Genomic DNA, 17,818 nt, shown 5'->3' on the forward strand with positions numbered 1-17,818 from the left:
TTATTTTGAGGAGTCTCCCTAACTTGCAGATGGCCATCTTCTTCTGGTGTCTGCACAGGGTCTTCCTTCTTTGTGCACACATGTTGTCCTTCTTACAAGGATAATCGTCATGCTGGATTGTGCCCATCTGTATGACCATATTCTACTCAATTACCTTTTTAAAGCCACATGTCCAGATAGTCACATTCTGAGGTACTAGAGTTTAGGATTGCAATGCATGGATTTCAGGCGGGTCAAAATTCAGTCTGAAACGCTTAGTACCTGGCACGGTGTGAGGCACCAGGGATGGAATAGTACATGGGACAGTCATGGTCCCTGCTACCATGGCACTTACATTCTAGCAGGCAAACAGCAATCACAGCTGAATAATCACAAGCACAACTTGGAGAATAAAAAGTATGAAGAGTATTTAACAGGGGCACTTACCACAGTCCAGCGGTTTTCAAGACAGGAGGTAATGTTGATACAGGAGACATATGGCAATGTCTGAAGACATTTTTTATTATCACAAACCAGAAGTACTGCCAGCATCCGCTAAACATCCTACAAGGCACAGGACAGCTCTCCACAACAAACAGCTCTTTGGTCCAAAATGCCGTCGTGCCACTGTTGAGAAACCGTGACCTGTAGAAACGCTGATCTGTAAGGTCATGGAAAGATTCCTTGAACCAACTTCTGAAACATTTGTACTAATTTACTGGGTGAGGCAGTGTAGAAATGGAATTCTACGCAGAGATAAAAGCCAGTGTGGAAACCTTGAGTTAGTAACATGGCTCACGTGAATGGAAAGAAGGCAAAATGTGAAGCAACACAAGTGAGGAGGAGGTTGAAATACAACGAGGTACATGAGCCCAGCTCACGCACACCCTAGAGGTCATATCTAGGATGCCAGTCTTTATTTAGATTGTAAAACAAGGGGTATGAAGGAGCAAGGAGAAGATGAAACCTCCTCCTTTTGTGATTTAGTGATATTTTTATAGTAAATCTCCAGGAACTGGTGAGAAAGGAGATGTTATTTGTGATATGCCAAGTTAGTTACAAAAAGGAGAAAAAGAACAATCAGTGAAACTTTTGAAGTATAGAAGATCAAGAAAGTATGAAATACTGTTTTGTATTTGGAGAATCCAATAATTCTTTTTTTTTTTATTATTATACTTTAAGTTCTAGGGTACATGTGCATAACGTGCAGGTTTGTTACATATGTATACTTGTGCCATGTTGGTGTGCTGCACCCATCAACTCGTCAGCACCCATCAATTCATCATTTATATCAGGTATAACTCCCAATGCAATCTCTCCCCCCTCCCCCACCCCATGATAGGCCCCGGTGTGTGATGTTCCCCTTCCCGAGTTCAAGTGATCTCATTGTTCAGTTCCCACCTATAAGTGAGAACATGCAGTGTTTGGTTTTCTGTTCTTGTGATAGTTTGCTAAGAATGATGGTTTCCAGCTGCATCCATGTCCCTACAAAGGACGCAAACTCATCCTTTTTTATGGCTGCATAGTATTCCATGGTGTATATGTGCCACATTTTCTTAATCCAGTCTGTCACAGGTGAACATTTGGGTTGATTCCAAGTCTTTGCTACTGTGAATAGTGCCACAATAAACATACGTGTGCATGTGTCTTTATAGCAGCATGATTTATAATCCTTTGGGTATATACCCAGTAGTGGGATGGCTGGGTCACATGGTACGTCTAGTTCTAGATCCTTGAGGAATTGCCATACTGTTTTCCATAATGGTTGAACTAGTTTACAATCCTACTAACAGTGTAAAAGTGTTCCTATTTCTCCACATCCTCTCCAACACCTGTTGTTTCCTGACTTTTTAATGATTGCCATTCTAACTGGTGTGAGATGGTATCTCATTGTGGTTTTGATTTGCATTTATCTGATGGCCAGTGATGATGAGCATTTTTTCATGTGTCTGTTGGCTGTATGAATGTCTTCTTTTGAGAAATGTCTGTTCATATCCTTTGCCCACTTTTTCATGGGGTTGTTTGTTTTTTTCTTGTATATTTGTTTGAGTTCTTTGTAGATTCTGGATATCAGCCCTTTGTCAGATGAGTAGATTGCAAAAATTTTCTCCCATTCTGTAGGTTGCCTGTTCACTCTGATGGTAGTTTCTTTTGCTGAGCAGAAGCTCTTTAGTTTAATTAGATCCCATTTGTCAATTTTGGCTTTTGCTGCCATTGCTTTTGGTGTTTTAGACATGAAGTCCTTGCCCATGCCTATGTCCTGAATGGTACTACCTAGGTTTTCTTCTAGGGTTTTTATGGTATTAGGTCTAACATTTAAGTCTCTAATCCATCTTGAATTAATCTTCGTATAAGGAGTAAGGAAAGGATCCAGTTTCAGCTTTCTACTTATGGCTAGCCAATTTTCCCAGCACCATTTTTTAAATAGGGAATCCTTTCCCCGTTTCTTGTTTCTCTCAGATTTGTCAAAGATCAGATGGCTGTAGATGTGTGGTATTATTTCTGAGGACTCTGTTCTGTTCCATTGGTCTATATCTCTGTTTTGGTACCAGTACCATGCTGTTTTGGTTACTGTAGCCTTGTAGTATAGTTTGAAGTCAGGTAGCGTGACGCCTCCAGCTTTGTCCTTTTGACTTAGGATTGTCTTGGCAATGCAGGCTCTTTTTTGGTTCCATATGAACTTTAAAGCAGTTTTTTCCAATTCTGTGAAGAAACTCATTGGTAGCTTGATGGGGATGGCATTGAATCTATAAATTACCTTGCGCAGTATGGCCATTTTCATGATATTGATTCTTCCTATCCATGAGCATGGTATGTTCTTCCATTTGTTTGTGTCCTCTTTGATTTCACTGAGCAGTGGTTTGTAGTTCTCCTTGAAGAGGTCCTTTACATCCCTTGTAAGTTGGATTCCTAGGTATTTTATTCTCTTTGAAGCAATTGTGAATGAAGTTCATTCCTGATTTGGCTCTCTGTTTGTCTGTTACTGGTGTATAAGAATGCTTGTGATTTTTGCACATTAATTTTGTATCCTGAGACTTTGCTGAAGTTGCTTATCAGCTTAAGGAGATTTTGGGCTGAGACAATGGGGTTTTCTAAATATACAATCATGTCATCTGCAAACAGGGACAATTTGACTTCTTCTTTTCCTAACTGAATACCCTTGATTTCTTTCTCTTGCCTGATTGCCCTAGCCAGAACTTCCAACACTATGTTGAATAGGAGTGGTGAGAGAGGGCATCCCTGTCTTGTGCCAGTTTTCAAAGGGAATTTTTCCAGTTTTTGCCCATTCAGTATGATATTAGCTGTGGGTTTGTCATAAATAGCTCTTATTATTTTGAGGTACATTCCATCAATACCGAATTTATTGAGCATTTTTAGCATGAAGGGCTGTTGAATTTTGTCAAAAGCCTTTTCTGCATCTATTGAGATAATCATGTGGTTCTTGTCTTTGGTTCTGTTTATATGCTGGATTACGTTTATTGATTTGCGAATGTTGAACCAGCCTTGCATCCCAGGGATGAAGCCCACTTGATCATGGTGGATAAGCTTTTTGATGTGCTGCTGAATCCGGTTTGCCAGTATTTTATTGAGGATTTTTGCCTCGATGTTCATCAGGGATATTGATCTAAAATTCTCTTTTTTTGTTGTGTCTCTGCCAGGCTTTGATATCAGGATGATGCTGGCCTCATAAAATGAGTTGGGGAGGATGGAGAATCCAATAATTCTATGGGCCTAGAGCAGAGATTGCAAAGAAGGAGCAGTGCAGGATGAAGAAGCCTCATGAAAGGGTTTGTGTTTAGAATTCATACTATAGGCCAACACTTCTCAGACTCTCGTTTGGGTAAAATGAACTAAAGCATAAATTCCTGGGCCTTGTGTGAATGTGAATTCTCTTGTGAGAATTCTAATTCTCAAATCTGAGTTTAGCTCCAGAAATTTTCACTTAAAAAAAAAAAATCCCAGGTGAGTTTAGTGAAAGTATCAATGCTATACTTGTAGAAACCCTGCAGAAAAGAAATGTGATCTAATTTTCACTATAGAAAATGTCTGGTGGCAATGTAATGGTTAATCTTAGGGGAGAGACGCTGAAATTGGAAGCAGATAGACCAGATAAGAGACTGTTACTATAGGTCAGGTGACTGAGAAGAAAACCTGAATTCAATAGCAGCAACAAAGGTAGAGAAGGGATGGGAGGAGTCAAGAGAAATGTAAGAGGAGGTGTAACTGACGGAGTTGATTACCTGGTTGAATGTGGTCATAGGTGACTTCCAGGTTTCCAACGCGGATTATGGTATAACAGTGGTACCTTTAATTACAATGGAAAGTCAAGGCAGGAATCAGGTTGTAGTGTAGCAAACAATGATAAGAAACACTCTAAACATGTTGCTTTTAGAGTTCCTTAGTCCATCAAACATTTTTCTTAGTCCCATAGATAGAGATGTGGAGTAGTGCTTAGAGCAGACATCTATACTTTCGATGTAAAATTGCAGTCATTTGTGTGCAGGTGATTCCATAAGCCCCAGGAGTGGCAAGATTGCTCAGGAAAAGTATGTAGAATGAGAAAAAGAGAAAACCAAAATGGAGGACGCCAAGAATTAGACACTGAGCGCAGGAGACAATGGTTGAGGAGACACAGGCCAATGGGAAGGGACAATCAGGCAGAGAATAAATGAAGGAAGATGGGGAAACTGAGGAAGGAAGGATTTTCATGACTGTTGCTATTTCCAATATGCTGATAAATGAGAATCTAGGATGATATATGATCTGATAAATGATAAATCTAGGAAACACTACAATTATAGTTGTGTAAATTTTCATATTTACATAATTATAAACAATAGTTATACCTATATAATGCCTACTATACACCAGGTACAGTTCTAATACATATCTTATTTAAACTTCACTAAACTCCTATGAAATAAATACTGCTATTATTACTTTTTTATCAATGAGTAAACTGAGACACACAGAGGTTAAGTAACTCGTTCAACATCATACACCAGGGCCATACAGTCTGACTCTGAAGCCCATGCTCTTAACCGTTACACTATAATCCCTTCCTTTCTCTGTTACAGAACTTACCATACTAAGAAGGATTTGCATTTCTATGTGTTCCCTTCTGTTAACAGCACATACACAAGACTTAACATATATAGTAAGTGCAAAGCCATTATTTGTTGAATTGAATTCTCTGTATAGCTAAAACCATGAAATAAAAGGGAATCTTGTAAAAGAACAGAGGGGATAACTTCTATTGAATCCACAAGTAGATGATGTTTCTGGGCAAGTAAGGTTTGGGGCAAAAAAAATACAAAAGGAAGGAAGGGAAGGGGAGGAAGAAAGAGAAAAAGGAAGAAAGAGAAAAAGGAAGGAAGGAAGGAAGGAAGGCAGGAAAGGGAAGGAAAGAAGGAAGGAAGGATTTCTCAAAGTAAATAGCTACGGTAAATGCCCATTTTTTTCTATTCCCACTTTTTTAGAAACTATCATTTTTTCACTGTCTTTAGCTATGATTTGGTGTACTGAACTGCTTAGTCTCTGTGATTCAAGAGCCCTGAGATTTTTTTTCTTTGTTCTGCATTTAATTTATTTTGGAATATTGCAAAATCCATCTGACCTCTCAGTATCTCTCTGTTTTGCACCAAATAGGGGATTAAATGCTGATTGATCACTAAAATACTTAGAGATCCTTGGGGTAAAAATATTATCTAACCACAAAAGAATATTTGATTGCTATACTTACAGGCTATTGCTAAAGGAAGATTACAAAAATATTTTAAGCTATAAACTTGCTGTGTGGAAAAGAAGCAACACATTTAAATAAAAAAATTTGGGGCCAAGAAAAAATTCTAGACAAGCTAAAGTCTTCATTCATGAAGATATTCTTCAATCATAAATAAAAATTCAAAATAGATTTATTACCCTACAGCACTACTTATACATTATTTATATATTGTTTACCTCCTTTGATAATCTAACACTTTGACCTTTGTCTTCATGGTTTGATGTAGTTGCCCTAAATATTAAACACACCAATATGAGAACAAATGTCAACAGACTAATCAAATATTAGAATATGTTGGGAGCATTCACTGACCGTTCTATTATTAAAACTATGGGAGAAAAAAATGGCTTCCTGAGTGACTTTGATCATGGCTTGAGCTGGCTAAGGGGGGTGTTGCATAGAAGACTCAAGAAGTGAGTAGAAGTAGAAAGGTAGTTTTTTTGTTCCAGCAGCCCCACATCCAGGAAGGCAGATTTGTTTTCTCTTCCTGTGGGAATTAAAGGAGAAATCAGCTGTCTTCTTTAAGAGTCCACTTCAGTGCTTGTTAACTTTGCTTTTTATGTGTTCAAAGGTATTCATTCTTCTTCCTTATGTTCATCCCTGTACTCACTAATGAACATGTGGCACTTTTTCCCTCTTTCTAATCTCACTCCTCAAGTGAGCCCATGCAGACTCGCTAACTTAAACACCGTCCTTTCACTTAGCCTCGGACAACAGCTCTTCCCTTTCTCTTATGCTCTATCCTTGAATACACAGTATTTGATATTTCCTTCTGGGCATCTAATATGTATCTCAAACTTAGTATCTTCAAAAGAGGTCTCTTGTTTTTCTCCTAAAGGAAATCACAGCTCCAGTTGTCACCCAGTGGCCTGACCAAAAAAATAAGCAATAATAGATTCTCCATTGTTGCCTTCCCCCACACCCGATTCATTAGCCAGTTCTGTCAACTTCATTCTAAAATATACCCCAAATCTCTCCAGTTTTCATTACCTCCCACTGTTCCTCTTGTTCCCCAATTCCACTGTAACTCATTCTCCACAGAGCAGGTAGAATACATTTTTTTAAAATCAGATCTTGCCATTTCCCTCTTTAAACCTTCCAAAAGCCTTCCATCCAATTAAGTATAAAATCTAAACTCCTTACTCTGACCCTCATAGCAGGCATTAAAATCACTTTCACCGCTCTATTTCTAACTAACCTTCTCTACTTTCCAGCTGGCAAGTTTTTGAGCCACTATGGTCTACAGTCCGTAGATCCTACCATCTCTCACTGTCCTTCACCTCCATCACCTCCTCATTCACATCCTTGGAGAGTTTGAAATCCATGTCAATAAGTGTAATCAGTCCTATGCATGTATCTTTAAATCCCTTGCTCCTCCCTTACTACTTCATACTTACTTGGCAAACTTCTAATCTTGGTTAAACCCAGTTCAACTGTGTGCCATGCCTGCATCCACATACATGAAAATAGCCAGAAATAAAAGCACACACTGATACCTAGGGTTCCTGTAGTATCAAGGGTGCCATAGTGCTGTCTGGGAATCCGTCTGTGTTTCTCTGGCCCATTGTCTTTCCCAGTATTCTAATCTCTCCACAAAGAACCAGGCTTTATATTCCTCTGAGAGCACAGAAGCAATTAGAAGAGAATGTTCATAAACTTCCATTATATCTACCAAGCAACCCATATACCCTGCTACTCTTGAAACTGCGAATAAGCTGTCCATTATCCTAGAAAAACCCAAACCATTGTATGCATTAGTTCCTACTTTCCCTTTTCTACTTGAAAGCATTTCTTCATCATTATTCTATTTGATCCCTGTATCATTAAATTTTTCTTCTGTACTAGCCCTTTTCCTATTGCACATAAATATATTATGACTTTGTCATTTTAAACAAAAAAATTTTACTTGATTTCATGTACTACTCTAGCTACTGCTCCATTTCTCTACTTTTTACAACATGTCTAAAAAGCATTTATTGTCTTCAAAATTATTTTTCATTTTCTTGAGCCCACTTTATCAACCTTTATAACTATCCTTAATGCAAAACTACCCTTACCTAGGTCACAAATTGCCTCCAAATTATTAAAACCAATGCTCCATCCCCAGCTGTCTTTCACTTGACATCCAGTAGAAGTTAAGACAATTTCTTACTCCTTCCTAATTAACATTTTATTCACTTAATGTCCAGTAAACTACACTCTCCTGCTTCTCCTCTTATCTCAGAGGTCACTCGTTTTCAGTCTCCATCACTGGTTCCTCCTAATCAACTTGCTAATATTGATGTTCTCTGGGGCTGAGTCTTCAGACAATTTTTCTTCTCTTTCTACACTTGCTCCCTCAATGACCTCATTCAGCATCACAGTCTTATGTATCATCTGTATGCTGATAATTCCCAAATTAATGATCCTAGCCTGGACATCTCCCCTGAACTACAAGTTCATATACCCAAACACCTACTCTATAACTTCACTTGGATATCTAGTAGGCATTTAAAACTTAACATGTCCAAACCTGAGCTCTTGATTTTTCCCTCTCAATCCTTCTTCTCCTAGTCTTCCCTATTTCAGTACGTATCAACTCCATCTTCCCAGAGACCTGGACTGAAATCTCTCTTATCATACCACACATCCAGTCTGTCAGCACACCACACTGCTACCACCCTAGTACAAACTAGGCTTCCTCTTTCTCTACAAATCACCATCACCTCCTGTATTGATTATCGTAATAGTCTCCTAACAGGTCTCCTTGTCTTTATATTTGTCTCTTTATAGTCTTTTCTCAATGCAGCAAAGTAAGCCTGTTAAGATATAAATTATCCTTTTAAAACCCTCCAATAGCTTCACATTTTTGTAATAGAAATAAAAAACAAACTCCTTAGAATGATCCACGAGGTCTTAAATGATCTGGCCTCCTCTACTGACCTCATATCCTACTACCTCCAATGTCCACCTTTTCCACTCCATTCCAATACCTGGGTCTTACTGCTCCTGGAACACGTCAAGCATACGCTCATCGTAGGACTTCCATACTTGCAATTCCCCTTCCTACATCACACTTTCCCTAACTATTCATGTGGCTCAATCCTTTGTCTCTTTCAGGAATGTTCTTAAGTGCCACTATTTAAAATTATAAACTCCTTCCCCACACCAATATTTCCTATACCTTTTTTTCTGCACTGTTTTTCTCCATAGCACTTATCCACTTCAGTCATTTCAAAATTAGCTTTTCTGGAATTTCTTCAGCCCGTGTGTGTGTGTGTGTGTGTGTGTGTGTGTGTGTGTGTGTGTGTGTGTGTTTTAAGGGAGCAGACCATAAGAGACCTGGGTCTCTAATCTAAATCCAGACAGACTACAGTAGATCTTCTATGGTTTCCTAGTCAATGTCATAAATTACAATCTGAGATTCTAAGCAATGCCTTGGTAATAATCATTGCTATCACAATTTTTGAAGATGAGAATGTCTCACAGACTTTAGGTGACATGCCTAAGGTTATGCAACCAGTAAAAGAGCCTGAGCCAGAATTTAAATCCAGGACTTAATGGCCCCAAAGCTTCTACATGTAGTCACTTTTCTAGACTGCTCTGCCCAAAAGCCATGTTAAGTATGTGATATGATAGTTCACAGAAAGGCACTTTCTTTTGTAATATACTAATTGCTGAAAAGTAAGTTTACCTAACACTTCTTAAATACATGTTATAATCTCTTTGTCCTTTTTTCGTGTGTAATCCTTTGTGATCATAACCTGGAAATTTCCTCCATTCTAGAGAGAAAAGCTTTTTATATATAGTCAGTACAACAAATATGTATTTATCTTAACATCCCACATTACTGTTTTTACTCTGTTTATTATACTGAGGACTAAGCTCTGATTTTTTTTATCTTGCCCAAATTCCTATCTAAGGGGTCTGGAGAGTCATGCCCTACAAACCACAAATTCTCATCAGATGGGTTTTATTTAACCTTGTATATTGTGACTTACTTTCCAACCTGTCTCTGGCATAACATTATGAGACAAGGAAGAAAATCAAAATATTGTACTCCAAAACATGTTTATTTGCCATATCTTGAAATGGCCCTGCAAAGCTGTTCTTTTTGGGGGAAAATTTGTGTCTGTAAAGAATCTTTATTAACATAGCTAGATCTTTTTCTTCCAGGCCCTCCAAATCCTGAAGAAATTAACCAGAAGTCTAGCACCTTTTAAAGATCTGAATATGAAACATTTGTTGTCTGTCGAAGATTCAAAAGAATCTTCGTCTCCACAATCTTTTATCTTAACCTGAATGTTTTCTTTCTATCCATCCCAGGTCTTTAGACAAACTCAACCAGTTGTCAATCAGAAAACGTTTAAATCTATCTATAGCCCGGAAGCCCCCTCCCCTGCCCTACTTTGAGTTTTCCTGCCTTTCTGGACCAAACCAATGTATTTCTTAACTGTATTTGATTGATGTCTCATGTCTCCATAAAATATATAAGACCAACCTGCACCCAAACCACCTTGGACACATGTTCTCAGGACCTCCTGAGGGCTGTGTCATGGGCCATGGTCACTCATACTTGGCTCAGAGTAAATCTCTTCAAATATTTTACAGAGTTTGACTCTTTTCATTGAAAATACTCATAATTTCATTATATTCATTTAGGCTCAAATTTATCTTAGACACAGATTTGCACACTATGAGAATGAACTATGATTCATACCCTCATAAATTTCTCCAGACTTTATTTGGGCAATAGCTAAAGACATCTAAAGATGTGTCCCCAAAATATTTCAATCCCCTCACCTCCCTTTACTCACTGCCAGATTGATGACATTGATGTTTGCTTCTCAGCAGGGAGGCGGCAATAGACAATCTTGCTGACACTCCATCTGGGATTGCACTGAAAACCACCATGGTGAAGATCAGGGCCAGTTCTGTCCCTTCTGATCAGATTCTTTTCTTCCCTGCTTCACATTTGGCACCTGTTCCTTGACAGTTGGCTAACACTGATACACTCCCGAATGCAATTACCCGGACAAATACCTTCCATTTTCTGGAAAGAGAAAACTTTTCAAATAATGGGGATTCCTGTGGTCTGGCACAAATAACAGTAATTTTGTATTCCCCATCCTAGCATATGCGTATGTGCTGAACTTTGGGAGGAAAACCACTTCCTAAAATCTTTGTTCTATTGACTGGAGAAGTCTGAAAGTCTACTATTGCCTCCCTTTCTTTGATTTTAGCATTGAGCCCTTCCTGGGCTTATGCCAAATGTAAATATTTCTGAGGAAAGTAAAATGTTGTGAATAACATATTATTGCTAGTTTATCAGATGTTTTCATGGGCAGAAGGTATAGAGGCTGCATTAGGGTGCTTTAGGGGAGAGCACTTTATGATTGAAAAGGGACAGTAGAAGTGCTGGCCCAGAAAGGGGAAAAAGGAACTGCAAAAAATCAACCCAGTCTTCCTCGAAAGCCCCCACCATTGGTTAATTCAAGGGAGAGAGGGAGGAGAGAAGGAATGGAGAGATGAAGGGAATGAACAAAGAGAAAGAGGGAGGAAAGAAGGGGAAAATGTCCAATATAATTTCAACTAAATTCAACCTAATAATTGCATTAGACCTTTTGGTAGTTTTCATTGTCTCTTGGGAACACACACACACACACACACACACACACACACACACACATTCTCTCTCTCTCTCTCTCTCTCTCTCTCTCTCTCTCTCTCTCTCTCGCTCTCTCTGTCTCTCAAGTAACCAGTGTCCTTCAGAGTATTTGGACACTAGCATCCTCTGGCTTCACTGGTCTCCACAGCAATATTCCCTGGCACCAGCAGCTGGTCTTCAGTCACAGACATCATGAGAGTTGCTCTTTTTGCTCATGAGCTGCTCCGGAAGAGCTCCTGCACTAACACGCATCTGGGCTTTCACTCATTTAGGAGAGTCTTGCATTCAGACCAGGCAAGCACAGTCTGCTTTGCAGCCCTAATTTGGAACTACTTCACCCAAGAAGAACAACCTCCATGAAAAGCTTCACGTCCATACCTTCAGCTACTTCTAAGGCCCATGTATGTCACTCAGGAATCATGATGTAGGTGGATGGATATCCCATAGGAAGCAGTCTCTTCTTCAGAGTCCTCATGAAAGATGACCACAGCCACTTCTTTTCCTTTGAATTTCTCATAACATGCATGATATGGTTTGGCTGTGTCCCCACCCAAATCTCATCTTGAATTGCACTCCCATAATTCTCATGTGTTGTGGGAGGGACCCAATGGAAGATAATTTGAATCATGGGGCCAATCTCCTCCATTCTGTTCTCATGGTAGTGAATAAGTCTCACGAGATCTAAAGGTTTTATCCGGGCTTTCCACTTTTGCCTCTTCCTCATTCTCTCTTTGCCTGCTGCCATCCATATAAGATAGGACTTGCTCCTCCTTGCCTTCCACCATGACTGTGAGACTTCCCAGCCAGGTGGAACTGTAAGTCCAATTAAACCTCTTTCTTTGTAAATTGCCCAGTCTCAGGTATGTCTTTATCAGCAGCGTGAAAACGGACTAACACAATGCTGTAAACCAAAAATAAAATCCTAAGCCCCACAACCAACTGAATGGACACCCTCTTGGCCAAGAGGATTCCAAAGAAACCTGAAAAACTGAATTCCCAGCCATCATGGGAAGGGAGGTTAGACACACCTCATTATACCCCTGCCTTTTGGAGTTTAGATACAACTGGCCAGCATTGATATTAAAATAGAGATCCTAAGACTGACAAAACAGGCTCTTTGTGGCAATAAAACACCAAATTATAAACAAGACCTAAAGCTATGCAAGGCAAAGATTAAGTCACACCCTATGAACCATAAAATCTGATTAAACAACTTGTTTTAACCCAGTGTAATGTGGCTTACTTTCTAAACTGACTCTGGTTTAGCATCACATGATAGATAGCAGACTCTAAAGGAAATCAAAATATTTTACCCTAAGACGTATTTCCTTGACATATTTTGAAACAGTTGCTGCAGGCCAATGGATTGAAATGGCTCTACAAAGTCATCTTTTGTGGGGGAAGTTTGCACCTGTAGAAAATCTCTATGAATGTCACCAAACCTTCCTTTTCTAGGCCTTTTCCTGGATATGGGAGAGGTTAATTGAGAGCCTGATATCTTTAAGTTCTGAAAAGTGACATTTACCATCTATTCTCTCAAAGGACTGCTACCTATAAGGTTTCATCTTATGTAACAAGAACTTTGGCTTCCACAACTTCCTTACCTTAACTGAAGCATTCCTTTCTACTGTTTTCAAGTCTTAAGACAGTAGATAGTAGCTTAACTCTCTCAACCAGTTGTCCACTAAATAATCCCTAAAACCTATCTATGACTTGTAAGCCCCCCCTTAGATATGTCACACCTTTTGGGTCCAATCCAATGTATACCTTCCATGTATTGGTTTATGTCTTTGCCTGTAACTCCTGTCTCCCTAAAATGTATAAAACCAAATTATAACCTCACCACCTGTGGTACACTTTCTCAGGACCTCTTTAGACTGTTCCCTGAGCCATGGTCACTCATACTGGCTCAGAATAAACCTTTTAAAAATACTTTCCAGAGTTTGACTTTTCTGTTAATGTTGCTAAGCAAGGGAAGGAAAATCTAGACACACAAACCTTAAAACTATATATTATTCCTTCCCTCCTCCCCTCCTATTTTTATCATGTCCATGGCCTGGAAGAGATGAACTTTCCACTTGTTATATTCTCCTCTTCTTGAATCTAACCTCCTAGCCCAAAGAGGGATTTTCTCTACACAGTTAGAGAACTCTATAAAGTAATTCTTCCAGGACTGGATGTTGATTCTAGAAAAGGAGAAAATAAAGAAGTTCAGAAAATTTTCTCAAGAAAATGATCTAATTGGAAAGAAAATTACCTTAGTATAGAATGCTATTTTGCATATCAAAAGCTTAATGATTTCACATTCTTTCTGTTTACATTTGTTCCATAACAAATCCTAATTTTCACTTAGGAAAATAGCTATTTGAAGATATTATGGCAAAAATCGTGTCCTCAGACCAGAAAAAAATTTCAAAATTAATAATTTTCAAAATTATTTCTGATATAAATAAACTTTCAGAGATAAGGCAAAAAAACTAATAAATATACCTTCTAAATATATCCTCTCAACTTATATAAAATTTTTAGAAAATGAGAGAAATTATATAACCTCTTTGTAGAAATACAATGAACCCAAAGACCTTTTTTCTTGAGGTTTCCGAGAGTTAAATTTCAACAAGACTCGACATTACTTTTGTGTCCCATGTTCAACATTTCTTATTTTCTAATTATAGTTTGAATTCAAAATTTCATTTTGAATTTTTCCTGGTCCTTTCTCACCCATCATGCCAACTTAAAAATTATTGTTCCATCTCCAGGAACTACCACACCCACCCCATTTCAGATGCCTATGATCTGTAAAGTATCAGTTGTCAGTTTCATCCCCATCTCAGTGTTTCCAGGACTAAGCTCTACAGAACTACTGGCTCACTGCCCAAAGACTTAGGGGTAGTCTGCATGCTTTGTATTTCTGCACTGCGCAAAGGGCACAGCAATGCCTTGAATTCTAGAAACTTAATCTGATTCCCTGACATCGAGGGAATTAACTCAAACAGCTTTGTGAAGGTCACACAAGCCTGATCACTCCCTATGGAATATTGGAAAAGACTTCAACCCATTTTAACCTCTGTTTGCCCAGCTCCTTTCAACTCTTTTACTCTCCTTGAAATTGTCTAAGAATTCACAAGCAGTTGGCTGTAAAAAGAAAAGATCCTGTATAAATACTCACGTTGTTTTTTCTATTTCCTTCTTCCAAGTACATTGAAAAGGACAGGATTTTACACAGGAAACACTTAATGATAATATTTGGAGGAAACCTGCTGACTTGGTAAGACACAGTTGGCCAAAATTCAGGTCAGAAATACCCAGGGAAGTCGAAGGCTCCTAGAATTACCGGGATGAGGTTTCTGCAAGCAATGAAGCCCTCTGTAAAAGACAAGGGATACTATTGCTTACAAAGGGAAAAATGGGAACATTAGCAAGGCTGCAAGCAGCCCACGGGTGCTGTGCACAGGTGTGCCAAGAAGTAACTGAAGTGTAACTTTGCAATGAATTGAGGAAATATGGGCTCTCATATTTAGTGATAATAAGAGACAGGAGGGGAAAAATAGAAAGGAAAAGGGGAAAGGAGAAAAAGATGAAGATAATGCCAAGAAGGGGTGCCTACCTAGGAAAGAATTCAGCAAAATAAGATTGACACTCCACAGTTATGTGGATAATTCTCTGAGACACCAACTGAGAGATTTCTAGATGAAAATCCTTTACTAAAGGACCGTTGAGAGTGTTCTTGTAGTAGTCATTAGTATCCTTAATCATTATAAGCTGCTAATCCCACAGAGTAAAATCACTTCTTTTGTTTCCTAAGGGAGTAGGTACCAGAGAGACTGTTCATTTATGTCTTCCTAAAGGATTATGAAGAGCGGTGTATTTTTTGCCTATTAAACCAACTAGAGAACAGTTCCATTTGACCGGTATCAAAACATATGAAAGGATGTATTAGAAGCTTAAACTATTAGGCTTTTAAAGTCAGAAGGTATCTTAAATATATTGTAGGTTAATAAACGAAGGATAGATGGCAATCCAAGGTCATAGCTAGTTGGGGAGACAGGTGACATTTTAATATCCGATTATCGTGAGTTATGACAGTAGGCCATTTCCAAGGGTGTTAGGGAAGGTAAACAGAGGAAAGCCTGTTATCTTCTCAGCTCCATCTGCAAATGGTGCCGAACACTAGGCTGAGGACTGAGGAGCTTGAGCTGGGGGAGAAGACAAACGTGAAACAAGTATTTAAAGGTAACCAAAATCTGTGAAGACATATACATGACGCTATGACAGCACATAGCTGGGGTCTGTATTCTGGGGATTTTGGAGAAAGATTATGAAGGAATGAGGTTATCAAAGGCAAAAGAGGGACATGAGGAATAGAAACACAATATTAAAAGATCAAAACTTTCCTTCAACTAAACAGAAATAGCTTTTGTCTCCTCAGCTCTTCAGGGAAGGCTGAATAGGAGAATGAGGGGGTGGCCTTTGGATCTGGTATGCCCCTGTCTGGGCCCCACAGACGTGTGATCCAGCATTTTAAACTGGCACGGAGCCCAGGCTTACAGCTGACAGGTGTGTGTTCAGAAGAACGAGGGGAAGTCCTGTTCGGCTTGAGATTCACACTTCACTCCTGAAATTCCTTTCCTAATGCAGCTTTCAGGTGCATAATCACTGTCTCCATTAACTCCTCTTGATCACATAGCCAGCATGAGATCTTGAAAGTTTCTGAAAATCAAAGAGAGTCTCTAAAGTCCTCCTTGAACCATTAAAGAGTTTAATTTGTAATAATTTTACTAGTGGGCTTTTGTGCTTTGCCAAGTGGTCAGGTCTTGGGCCCATTCTATTTAGTCCCAAAAAGTACTGAAGAAGATAAGCCTAAATAAAGAATATTCCTTTATCTTTCTGAAGATGTGTCAAGAGTCTTACATGATATGGTTGAGATAGAGGAACTAGAACAGAAATTACCAGTAGACATGAGGCTACTGGACTTCCTTTAGTTTTGCACAATAGTCCCCACTTATTTTCGGTTTTGCTTTCTGTGGCATCAGTTATCTGCAGTTAACCACAGTCAACTGCAATAGAAAGCTATTGCAGTATTTTGGGAGAGAGAGCGAGCAAGAGACCACATCCACGTAACTTTTCTTATAATATGTTGTTATAGTTATTTTTATTTTATTATTAATTGTTGCTAATTTTTTTTTTTTGTAGTTAGCTATTTAATGAGGTTCTTAAGACATTTAGACATCCTCACCAATTTGTGAGGATAAATTCCATTCGTCAGGGCAAAAACAGATCACAGGTAGCCCTGGAGCTGAGGAACAGCTTTGATTTTTGGTAGAATTTGTGAGTCCACAGCTTTCTGATCAATCTTGCGCTGCTCTGTAATCTCGTATTTCTCTTTCTCTGTGTCGAAGATCTCACCTTCCTGGTGTCTGGGCTTCCGCAACTTCTTCTTCTTGAAGTAAGCATCAGTAAGATGTTTTGGGATTTTGACATTGCTGATATCGATTTTGGTTGAGGTGGCAATGACAAATTTCTGGTGTGTTCTTCGTAGAGGAACTCGATTGAGGACCAGAGGTCCAGTCACAAGTAACAAGCCACTAGCCAGCTGCTTCAAGAAAACCACCCTCTTGCCCCTGTGGCGTCCAGTGAGGATGATCAGAATGGTCCCGGGGGTAATGCTGGCTCGCAGTTTTCTCACGTGCTGACTGAAGGGTTTTTTGCCGTGGCTCAACAGCTTTCGAGGCACATCTTCAGTAGGATAATATCTAGGCATTTTGCGAAGTTTAACCACCCGGGTACCGCCGTTCTTGTCACCACCAACTGGTTTTGTAAGAGTTGCAAGAACCTTCTCCTTCTTTTTCTTTTCAACCTTGGATTTAGTGGCTGAGTACTTTCTCTTGTACATGGCCTTTCTGGAATACATGGCAGATCGGGAATACCTGCCAATTCCTCTGACAAGGACAGGGTTGCGGCTGCAATGGGGCTTCCCCTTCTTGGGCTTCTTAGCCTTGAGGTGACCCTTTTTCACCTTGCCACCAGCATGAGCCTTCTTGGCTTCGGGTTTCTTCTCTTTAGTATCTGGCTTCTCAACTTTTTCACCCGCCATCTTGCAAGATGGGAAAGAGACAATTGTTGCTAATTTTTGACTTTGCTTTTAGGTTAAGCTTTGTCACAGGTATAGGAAAACAACATAGTACTAATATATAGTAGGGCTCAATACTATCTGTGTCTTCAGGCGTCCACTGGGAGTCCTGGGATATGTCACCTGCAGATGTATTCCCTTGTCCTACCGTGGACAGATAATCTGTTCTTCCTGCAGCTCCACAGTTCTGTATATATGTATCACCAAGCGCTATGCACTACACGCTTGGTGGGGACTAGGGAAGGGGTTAGAGCTCGGAGAAAGCAGTGATGCAACG

General features: G+C 39.3%; 1 protein-coding gene across 2 annotated transcripts; it reads right to left on the bottom strand.

Annotated features, from left to right (window-relative positions):
• Window positions 1-16,594: 16,594 nt before the first annotated feature.
• LOC105524407 (60S ribosomal protein L6-like) lies at window positions 16,595-17,520 on the bottom strand. Of its 2 annotated transcripts, XM_011959662.1 has the most exons (2): window positions 17,428-17,504; window positions 16,652-17,311 (listed from the first exon to the last, which is right to left on the bottom strand). In XM_011959662.1, the coding sequence occupies exons 1-2, from the start codon at window positions 17,439-17,441 to the stop codon at window positions 16,690-16,692; spliced, it is 636 nt and encodes a 211-aa protein (XP_011815052.1). In that variant the 5' UTR covers window positions 17,442-17,504; the 3' UTR covers window positions 16,652-16,689. The 2 variants fall into 2 exon arrangements, with proteins under 2 accessions (XP_011815051.1, XP_011815052.1); XM_011959661.1 differs by having other exon boundaries at window positions 16,595-17,520.
• Window positions 17,521-17,818: the final 298 nt, after the last annotated feature.

The sequence above is a fragment of the Colobus angolensis genome, unplaced genomic scaffold, assembly GCF_000951035.1.
Source record: "Colobus angolensis palliatus isolate OR3802 unplaced genomic scaffold, Cang.pa_1.0 Scaffold5, whole genome shotgun sequence".
NCBI classification, from domain to species: domain Eukaryota; kingdom Metazoa; phylum Chordata; class Mammalia; order Primates; family Cercopithecidae; genus Colobus; species Colobus angolensis.

Coding starts and splice junctions, on each gene's coding strand:
- LOC105524407 (XM_011959661.1), bottom strand. CDS start 17,505: ATGGCGGGTGAAAAAGTTGAGAAGCCAGATACTAAAGAGAAGAAACCC.